The following is an 11,557-nucleotide window of genomic DNA, read 5'->3' as shown; positions in this document are numbered from 1 at the left end:
ACAAGTACTGTTCGTAACGTACTTGATTTCCTTAACAGAGTGACCGAAGAGCGGGAAATGTGACTTCCGAAACTGTACTATCTTTCCCCGCTTTGGCGCTAGACAAGACCGCACATTTTTTGTAGCTCTATTTATTGGGATTTTTTTTATATTAGATGTCTTTCAGAGCATCGGTACAAATAACTAAACCAACAATTAGTTCTTTTCACTATTTTATTGAATGATCAGAGTGTTATAGAAAATGATGACAAAATCAACAGGATGTTAACAGTTCAAACTGTTAACGTACAGGAAGATATGATCAAATTGAAGAAAAATCAACTCGCTTTTCACAGGTCGAGATTTGTCGCGTTCCCGCCTACGTACGGTACTAAACACGCCGATACGCGGGTCGCGGCTGAGAGGGACACGGGAGGTGGGAAGAGCTCTAGGATCCGCAGTAGTAGTAGGAGGTGAAGGGGCGGGCCGGCCCGTGGCCGAGGCCGAGGGCGTGGGCGTGGCCGCCGGAGCTCGCGGAGACGACACGCTGCCTACCTGGGTCTGCGGCGTCGACGCCCGGCTGCGACGGCGGCTGCTGCGACAGCGGGCCCGGCGTGCCGCCCGCGCCCGAGCCCGGGGACCGCACGTCGTCGTTCCCGGGGCCTCCGTACGACAGCGTCGAGCTGGGCGGCCTCTGCAACACACGCAGCACCGCAACACGTGTAGTCGGCCGCACAACACCGCGAAATTATACACCATTCTGCAGTCCGTCACACACCGCCGCCGACATAGACCACAATGCAGTCAGCCACATACCACCTGCATGCAGCCAACTGCACACTACCACACACTCATCCAACATATTGTCAAGCTGTCAGCCACATGTTGCCACACAGTCAGCTATACACCACCAGCATGCAGTCAACTGCACACCGTCATACAGTCAACCACAAACATCAAGCTACAGCCACACACCACCAAACAGTCAGCTAAATGCCTCTATGCAGTCAGCCACACGGGACCACACAGTCAGCTAAATGCCCTTATGCAGTCTGCTGCATACCACTATGAAATAAGCCACATATCACAACGTAATCAGCGACACACTGCCACATACCACCAGCATGCACCCAACTGTACATAGTTAAACAGTCAAAAATACGATGTCAAGCTGTCAGGAAAGTATCACCACACACTCAGCCACACAGCCTGCCACAGACTGCCACAAAGACAGCTACACACTTCTATGAAGACAACAGGCTACCTCAGCCAACTACAGGTATAACACTTTTACATGTGATCACACTGGGACAGATCTCCAGCAATCGTTTTTACATAGCAAAACTTGCAACCTGCCTCGCTTTAGTAATTGAAGAGAAAAAAAAAATCGAGAGTATATTGAATAAACTGATAAATCATTTAAAACTGCTCTATAAATATGAAGGTAAATACCATCTGAAACTCAACCTGTTAACAACCAAGATGTGTGCAATATCTTCTATTTTCAGTAACAGCAGTAATATTTTTAAATATTACGACCCTCTATTGCAATCAAGAGGACGGACCGCAACTTAATCTATGAAAAAAAAACAGTGATGTAAAATGAATTCTGCTAGGTAATATCATATCATTAACTGGAAGGACACTTCCAGGTGATGAGTCGCATAGAATCTTCAATTAAATAGCCGCCCGCGGTGGCCGAGCGGCTCTAGGCGCTTCAGTCCGGAACCGCGCGACTGCTACGATCGCAGGTTCGAATCCTGCCTCCGGCATGGATGTGTGTGATAAATGGTTTAAATGGCTCTGAGCACTATGGGACTTAACTTCTGAGGCCATCAGTCCCCTAGAACCTAGAACAACTTAAACCTAACTAAGCTAATGACATCACACACATAAACTCAACCTGTTAACAACCAAGATGTGTGCAATATCTTCTATTTTCAGTAACAGCAGTAATATTTTTAAATATTACGACCCTCTATTGCAATCAAGAGGACGGACCGCAACTTAATCTATGAAAAAAGAAACAGTGATGTAAAATGAATTCTGCTAGGTAATATCATATCATTAACTGGAAGGACACTTCCAGGTGATGAGTCGCATAGAATCTTCAATTAAATAGCCGCCCGCGGTGGCCGAGCGGCTCTAGGCGTTTCAGTCCGGAACCGCGTGACTGCTACGATCGCAGGTTCGAATCCTGCCTCCGGCATGGATGTGTGTGATAAATGGTTTAAATGGCTCTGAGCACTATGGGACTTAACTTCTGAGGTCATCAGTCCCCTAGAACCTAGAACAACTTAAACCTAACTAAGCTAATGACATCACACACATCCATGCCCGAGGCAGGATTCGAACCTGCGACCTTAGCGGTCGCGCGGTTCCAGACTGTAGCGCCTAGAACCGCTCGGCCACCCCGGCCGGCTGTGTGTGATGTCCTTAGGTTAGTTAGGTTTAAGTAGTTTTAAGTTCTAGGGGACTGATGACCTCAGATGTTAAGTCCCATAGGGCTCAGAGCCATGTGAACAATTTCTTTTTTTTTTCTTTTTTTTTTTCAATTAAATTCGACCCCCATTGTACGGTCACCGGCAACGGACTAAGAGACATATCTATTCAATGTATAGGACACGAAAGAAAAAGTACGTTGATGCAGTGGTCGTTTATATTTGTAATGAAACGATCTGCGAAAAACACGATTCGAACTGTGTCAGTACAGGGCATTATCTTTACAAATAATAATACAAAACTATTAGAGGTAGGGACTTGTATGCAAGTCGATGCCAATACTTTCTCCTATTCTTCGATATGAGCGTGCGTGTCTCACGGCTGAGAACACACGAGTTTCAAGACGTAACATTGTGACATAGTGCTTTAATGAACCATTTCTCTTAACACGCTCGCTAGAAAGCCGTAACAAGCTGTCTCTAATACGGCGTGGAACTTACGTTGGCAGTGCGCCCAGATTCTATATTATTACGTACCGCAGTCGTGTGTGAAATATATCAGGAATGTCTTTATTCTGTGCACTGAGAGTCAGTGTGTACGAACGTTCGCGTGAAGTATTTAAATTAAAGTACTGAGTATTCGCTTTTTCTTCGGCAAAAGTTGTTTAAATGTCAAGTGCTTTTAACACGAAGGACAGCGTATCGGTTGCGTACATCGAGACACGGCTAGAGGCAGTACGTCCTAAGTAGGAGCGTGCGCGTCGATGTTGTTATCAAGAAAGAGCTGTGTCCCATGTGGTTCTCCTTGACTGGGCGACAGCCGACTAATGACAGCGGGGAGTGTGTCACTCGTATTCACTAGAAATGTCGTTTTCCTTGAGTGGTGAGAAGTGTTCACGAGCAGACTGAACTCTTCTCGGTAAAATAATCATCTGAGCGACTTTGCACTGAAGCCTATAGTACATTTACAAGGTCTAAAAGTAACTAATGAAAAGAATTATAATATATTCGTTCAGAAGAGATTTTTCAGTACGGTGAGAAATCAAATAATGTCTCCGTACGCGTGAACGTTCTCTTAAAGTAATTTTGTGTTGCAGTTTCTTCTCAAAAACACAAGTTCCAGCTACCTCTTCCTTTCTTTAATAGAAGTGCTTGGTTCTACTAGTACTGTGTTTCTGAACCATGCGCTGCAAGGGAAAAATATGGAACGATCGTTATTGCTTTCGCTAATGTCTCCACGACAATGTACATGTCACACATGCCTTGTAAACATGAATGCTGACACTAGTGAAACCAAGTGGTTTAATCAGACCTAACAATAAGTGGTATTGGATGAGATGTTATACGCACCTATGTAAATGTCTGGACCATTCCCCAAATGTGTAACGAAATGATAGGTAGTTAATATTCTAACTTCTGATTTGTTGTTAATTAAAATAACATCATCATCATAATTTCAGGAACTATGCCCTTCGGTCTGTTCCGGTCTCAATAGATCTTTGCCTCGGTCCTTCTACGTTTCTGCAGCTAGTAAGTCTGATTGCCATTTTCAGAATCTTTGTTTTTCTATCCTTTCTAAATGCTTTTTCCGCTTCTTTCTGATTTTTTCCATTTTATATCGCAATGCAAATATATGTAGTTGGTTCCGTATATCCTTGTTTCTCTTTTTATCAAGATTTGTGCCAGCAGTCCTCTAACGAATTTCACTTCTGTGGGTTCTATGCTGTGGTCTTTCTGTCTTAATGTCTACGTTTTACTACAATATAGAATAACTGGCCCCGCTAGTATCTTGTAGGGCTTCAGCTATGTTTTGGTCCGAAATGTTTCCCGTGTTCCTCCAATAGTTCTGCACATTGACTGCTATCTTCCTAATTTATTATTTATGTCTCTTTTGTAATAATAGAACTATCACTCCTAATTAATTAAAATGCTGAAACTGTTCTAAAATTCTGTCATCCAACATAGTCTTTGCTCTCATTGAATCTATGTTGGAATGACACGGTTACTGATTTTGAGGTAGAAATTTTAAAGTTTTATTGTTTAAAAATCTTACGTAGTAAACAAACAGCTCTTTGAAGGTTATTTCCATTGTTTTGCAAAATCATTAATTTATCATCATATGCTAGCACATTTCAACTCGTCCTTCCTATCTTGATTCTAGATGATGCCTGATCCTTCCATCTGTGTAGAGTACCGTCCATACAGATGATAAAAAGGGTGGGTGACAATACAATACTTATCTTACTCTTTAATTAATAACTAAATTTCCCCCACTGCAATAAGATGAATAACATGGAATAAAGGTAAAATAAGGATGCAAACTCAAACACCTTTCAACTATCTAGCTTCCAAACTTATTTTATTTCGTTACCAGTTTCGGCGATTTATTACGCGATCTTCGGGCCCTTGAACTATGTGTAGGAAGATTACTCCTTGTTCCTGGTCAAAAGAGTGGCCAGCGATATTGGCATTAGTAGATTTCTGCTTTCTATAGTGACCCCTAATAGCAAGCAGAAATTTACTAATACCAGTATTGCTGGCCCCTGTTTTGACCAAACCGAGGTGGAGTCTTCCTACACGTTGACCAGGGGCTTGAAGATGACGTAGTAAATCGGCGAAACTGGTAGCCAAATAAAATTAAGTTTGGAAACTAGATGGCTGCAAGGTGTTTGATTTGACATCTTGTATCGAAGAGCCGAGTCCCGCAACCATCTCTGAAAAGATGGACATACAGAGAAAGCTACAATAGAGGCGGAATGCGAAAAGGATATAAGTAGCGGAGGAATTGAGTACATGAAAAATAGGAGTGCCTAGTCCGTTTCCTATCTTAGCACTGCAAAAAATAATTTCAGCTGGGGATTAGATGACACTGTACTTTCGGGTCTGCTTCTAAACCTCTAAATAGGTATCGTGGTTAGTAGGTGTCCAGACGAAGTAGAAGCCTGTGGAGATGGTCGAGTGTAGTATCTCGAAAAATTAATATGACTGCACCAATTAAAAAGTATACAATGGAGGCGAATTCCACCAAGTAACAAGGTGTATGTATTCAGCACACTGCTATAGCGATGCAGAAGATAACAGCTTGTTTGCTCTTCTGTATGTATCGGCTAATGGGCTTTATGTACACCACTGCATTGTTTTTGTGCCACATACGCACGGGAGTACGATGAATAGTTGTCCATGTGTACCAGCGATGTAGTAAAATGTGAAATGAAGCCTGAGTTTAATATATGTACTTGAAAATGACCGCCGGCCGCGGTGGCCTTGCGGTTCTAGGCGCTTCAGTCCGGAACCGCGAGACTGCTACGGTCGCAGGTCCGAATCCTGCCTCGGGCATGGATGTGTGTGATGTCCTTAGGTTAGTTAGGTTTAAGTAGTTCTAGGTTCTAGGGGACTGATGACCTCAGATGTTAAGTCCCATAGTGCTCAGAGCCATTTTTTTGAAAATGACCCACGGTTGATACTGGCTAATTTCACGGATAATGAACAGATTACAGCCTACTTGGACCACATTTTCATTCTCAACAGCTAGTGGTAAATGATCAATAGCGAACATATGGATTTTCTGTTAGGTCTCTCAACGGGATTGCTAACTTATTAGGGTTAGGCAGAGTAGGAGTTGATAGGAATGAAAGTGCAGTATCTTTAAGACTGTTTAGTTTTTGTGCTATTGTTGGAAGAGAATGCTGTATCGATAAGTGACCTGGGAACTTCTCCGTTCGAGACCAGCACGCCAACACAATTTCCGGCTGACTGGGGTTGCGCAGAGTAGGACTGGAATGGATGTAACCGCACTATTGTTTAGTTGTTGTACAACTGTCGGAGGATTGCCCCGGGAAAGTCGTATCGATAAATGACCCGGGAACTTCTCAGCTCTGGACCGGCACGCAAGCACGGGGGTGACACCCGATAGGGGTAGCTTATCGTATGCAGAGCAGCGGTGGGAGTGAGATGGTCTGGTTGTGAGCGTGGGCACGGGATGCTTGGCAACAGGGCGCAGATCTGCTGGCGACGCTAAGTGTCCCCAATGAACGCCGGCGAGGGGGCCAGCCCGGAGCCGGGCAGCGCTGCGCCGGCTACAGGCTACAGGCCAGTGTGCTGCCCTGCTGCTGTGGCTCCGACTGCGGGGCCCATCCGCATTAGCTGCCGCCCGGGCCTCTGCGCCCATCGCCGCGTGACTCACGCTGCGGGCTCAGACCGCCTGGCTTCCTCATTCCTGGCCGATCAGACGTCTGCTCTCCCCCGGAAGTGTTTACGCATCCCTCAGTCTCCTCACAAGGGAACCTCCCCATCGCACCCCCCTCAGATTTAGTTATAAGTTGGCACAGTGGATAGGCCTTGAAAAACTGAACACAGTTCAATCGAGAAAACAGGAAGAAGTTGTGTGGAACTATGAAAAAAAATAAGCAAAATATACAAACTGAGCAGTCCATGCGCAAGATATGTAACGTAAAGGTTAACGTGAGCCCAGGAGCGCCGTGGTCCCGTGGTTAGCGTGAGCAGCTGCGGAACGAGAGGTCCTTGGTTCAAGTCTTCCCTCGAGTGAAAAGTTTAATTTCTTTATTTTCGCAAAGTTATGATGTGTCCGTTCGTTCATTGACGTCTCTGTCGTCCAGCCTACGCCCAGAGTGCTCAACACTACGCTGTATTCTCAATGCGTCATCTTCAAGCAATAATTAAAACCCTAAATCATTGGGAACTAATCGGTTACTGGATTGTTTCCCAATAACACCCCCCCCCCCCGTGTTTATTTATCCCATTTTTCCACTTAGTTCCATCTAGATACTATCGTAGTTCTAGTGATTAAATGCTGTAAATTTTATAGTATCCGAACTAAATTACAGAATTAAGGTCGGTGAGAACCACACTGGGGATGCTACGTTATTTTTGCCCGTGTCACCGACGTAAGTTGGCATTGTATTTGAAAATAGCGTTCTGTGATTTATGAAAGGCGAAGAGCAGTTGATTAACGAAGCGAAATAATGACTGTATTCCGTAACGGCTACCAATGGCACACGAGGATGTGCAAAGGCAAGGCATTGATCTTTTGATAATGTGTGCACAGCGAAACCGCGGAGATCACAACCACCGCCTTGCAGGTGCACTGGCAACTTGAGACGATTTAGTCACTGCGAGTGCTCTGGAGAAGAAAAAGCCAAAAGAGGGGCGCAAATCTCTGGCGGCGAAGGGGTGGAGCGGAGAAGCGAGAGGGGGCAGTGGCGCGCTGTGTCGCATCGCACGCGGCGTGACCAAGTTTTAAGCGGCTTTTCCGAGTAAAGTCCATTAATCATCCCCCCTTCGAAGTAATTAACACAAAAGTAGAGCGGGCAGGCGAAGAGCGAGCGGAGCGCAGCGCCGGGTGTGATGCCCCGTGGGCCAGCCACCCAAAGGGGACAGAGAGCAGCGCACCCGGGCCGGGCCGCCACTTTGATGCAATATGAATGCGGCGGCAGCGGCAGTGGCGGCGCCGTAATTTGTACGTGTAACCCGGCATTAATTATGAGTGTGCGTGAGCCGTAATGGCGCGCGTGATGGCGCTGGACCCGGGCCGGCGCGGCGCTATCTCGTTTCATCGCAACACGGCGAGCCGAGCCGAGTCGAGGCGAGGCGCTCGCGTCGCAAAAAGAGCCCAAGCGCCGTCCACAGAGGAGCCTCCAGGAACTGGAGAGACATGCCAGCAGGAGCGGGGGTGGAAAGTCTACCCAGCGACGCAGCACTCGACAGGGCCACCATCGTCCATCACTTCACACTCGTAGCACACTTTTGCTTTTAAGACACCCTCGTTTGAGGAACAGGTATTGGATCAAAAGAAATGTTTCGTACCAATATGTAATTTTCAGGAGAAAAACAAAGTTGAGAAGTTTTCCTTCCAATTGTGGGGCGTGGTGAATGTTCTGTGGCAGTTCTGAAAATTCCGTAGGACTCACGGTTATCGTGAAAGGCAGGTATGTCTATGACAGTGTTGCATGACGATGTTCATTCAATGACGTAGGAAGTGATTCACGATGGGATTGCATTCTCAGAATTATAATAATGTCCAATTAAGAGAGCTAAAAATGAGCAAGACTGTTACGATCAGAATTAAAATAATGCATCTTCCCTCATCTTGACAACAGTTGGGTTTGAATATTGTTTACCGAAGCATATAACCTAGAGGTCAGCGACGTGAACTAGAGCTAGATAGTCTCTTAGTTAACAAAAACTGAAAGGGGAGACAGAGACTAGAATGTACACAGCAATAATCGAGAACGGTTGGTGTAAATGCTACTTCTAGATGAAGCGGTTGGCACAGGAGAGGAAGTAGTGGCGTGATGCATCGAACAACCACTGAGGTGACCGAGACAAAAATAAAGTAAGGACCTACAACATGAGTCAGAATGTTTCGGGTGCCAATGGCCAGCGAGCACAATTTGGCATCTTCAGGGAAGATACATCGACTGGAAAAAATGTGTTTGAAAAACAGGGAAGTGATCCCGATCGTGACTGACGGATTAAGGATTATCACTCTTAATTCATCATTTAAGTGCTGTTTGATAAAATTCACCAAACAAATAAGAATAACTCCTCTTCTTCGGCTCAAAGACACAATACGTAAGAGGTCGAAATCTGAAAACAACCTGCATTTGACATTTGACGATGCCACTATAGCTGCAGTACATTAGGACTTTGTTTTATAAAACAAATCTGATGATGGTCATTACAGAACGAAACCGGTGTTCTGTTAGTAAAAAGTTTGTGATCATAGACGTAAATTAAAGGAAACCTGAAGAAAATTTATACTATTTGCACACAGCTGACGTATACTATCAGGGGTCTTATGGGACTTAACTTCTGAGGTCATCAGTCCCCTAGAACTTAGAACTATTTAAACCTAACTAACCTAAGGACATCACACAACCACGCCCGAGGCAGAATTCGAACCTGCGACCGCAGCGGTCGCGCGGTTCCAGACTGTAGCGCCTAGAACCGCTCGGCCACAACGGCCGGCCTATCAGAGGTTAAAGTGACGCTGCAGTGTCAGGAATATCATGGAACTGCCAAAAATAAGCTAATGGGGAATCAGAGACCTGCAAGTAGGCATAATGTATTCACCTGAAAAAGCCACAGCAACGCGAAAAAAAAGTATTATTAAACGAAATGTGCGTAGGTACTGCATAAACAAAGACCAGAGAATACGACACAGAAGTGAGATCGCTCTCATTTGGGCTGACAAAACGCCTCATTTTCCGATGTCTACATTCTGCAGGTACTGTTCTCTGTCAGCGAATTTATTTACTTTTTGGATAGTGATAGTGAAGTTCTTGGATATTACGTAGAGATGATGAAACAATTGGTAGTTTGTAAGAGCTGCAACCCAACATTAGAACAAAAAAACCAACCCTCGAGCGTAAATGTTTGACACAAAGCGTGTGGCCGTGGTGTATAATGTTTAAGCAGAGATCAGCGGTTGAAAGGCCAACGATTTCGCTGTGGAAGAACGTACAGCAAACGCAGAATGCGACCGCGGGATCGGCGCGCGTTGGCAACAGGGCTGGCGGTGGTAGCGGAATCCGCGCTCTCCCGGGGGATGCGGCGGGATTTGGCCAGTGTTTTCCGTGTTCCACTCTCAATCATCCGGACCCCAGCCCAGCGCGGGGCCACGGCTAAACGATGGCTCGCCTTCCGGGACCGGGAGACCGGGAGGTCGACGCGCGAGCCACGGAGTCCGTAATGACGGAGAAGAAGGGGGCGGGCCCGCGGGACGGGCCGACAGCACACCTCACTCCCGCCTCCCCGGGGACGACGTGTCACGCTAATCGACAACTTGTGTCCGCGTGCGCGTACCGGGCCGTCTCCGGTGGCTCCAGACTCCGCTGGCCAGCCGAAAGTCTCGTCTCCTGCATCGAGCTCGCTGCCTCCGCTCTTCGCCACTGTTACCGCTACGACTAAACATTTACACATTTCACACAGCTTACTGGGATTTTCTCAACTCGAAAGGATCTTTGCAAGGGTTACAGAATTATCAACGTAACCCTCTCCTACTACTCACCATACTCACTTCACTCCCCTATATATATCTCCACCTCAACCGCTATTAATTCATAAAACTGCTTTCGAAAAAATGAGTATGACAACTTGCCGTAATGTGGACTCTGCAGATTGGCGGACGCGATCAGAAGTGCTTAGATCACGCGTCTTCCACGTACTGTAAATGAGGGTTGGGTTGTTTGGGGAAGGAGACCAGACAGAAGGTCATCGTTCTCATCGGATTATGGAAGGACGGGGAAGGAAGTCGGTCGGCCTGTGTGGCCGAGCGGTTCTAGGCGCTTCAGTCTGGAACCGCGGGACCGCTACGGTCGCAGGTTCAAATCCTGCCTCGGGCATGGATGTGTGTGATCTCCTTAGGTTAACTAGGTTTAAGTAGTTCTAAGTTCTAGGGGACTGATGACCTCAGATGTTAAGTCCCATAGTGCTCAGAGCCATTTGAACCGGTTTTTGAAGGAAGTCAGCCGTGCCCTTCAAAGGAACCATCCCGGCATTTGCCTGGAGCGATTTAGGGAAATCACGGAAAACCTAAATCAGGATGGCCGGACGCGGGATTGAACCGTCGTCCTCCCGAATGCGAGTCCAGTGTCTAACCACTACGCCTCCTCGCTCGGTACTGTAAATGAATGATACATGGCTACGAAAAAAATCTAGAACCACAGTTACGTGCTACATGTAAGTATTACGAGGGGGCGTTCGATAAGTAATGCAACACGGTTTTTTTTTTTTTTTGTAAGCACGTTGATTTATTCAGGATTCCAATACAGCATTAACCATTTGCCCTCTTTTGGGTAGTTCCCGGGTTCGATTCCCGGCGGGGTCAGGGATTTTCTCTGCCTCGTGATGACTGGGTGTTGTGTGCTGTCATTAGGTTAGTTAGGTTTAAGTAGTTCTAAGTTCTAGGGCACTGATGACCTCAGAACTACTTAAACCTAACTAACCCAAGGACATCACACACATCCATGTCCGAGGCAGGATTCGAACCTGCGACCGTAGCGATCACGCGAGTCCAGACTGTAGCGCCCAGAACCGCTCGGCCACCCTGGCCGGCGACTCGTCACTGAGTGTGTCCCTAGCAGAGTTGAAGGCGTCATAAAGACGAAGACTGGAGA

At 46.3% G+C, this 11,557-nt stretch overlaps 1 protein-coding gene across 1 annotated transcript in view; it reads right to left on the bottom strand.

The window, feature by feature from the left end:
* Positions 1–427: 427 nt before the first annotated feature.
* Positions 428–11,557, bottom strand: part of LOC126188414 (homeobox protein homothorax-like) — a 383,268-nt gene continuing 372,138 nt past the window's right edge. Inside the window, exon 7 of the mRNA XM_049930017.1 lies at positions 428–673. Within this exon, the coding sequence (XP_049785974.1) occupies positions 428–673 (246 nt within the window). The remainder of the gene's footprint in view (positions 674–11,557) is intronic.

This window comes from Schistocerca cancellata, chromosome 5, assembly GCF_023864275.1.
Source record: "Schistocerca cancellata isolate TAMUIC-IGC-003103 chromosome 5, iqSchCanc2.1, whole genome shotgun sequence".
In the NCBI taxonomy this organism is placed as follows: Eukaryota; Metazoa; Arthropoda; class Insecta; order Orthoptera; family Acrididae; genus Schistocerca; species Schistocerca cancellata.
This window is presented reverse-complemented; position numbering and strand designations above follow the sequence as displayed.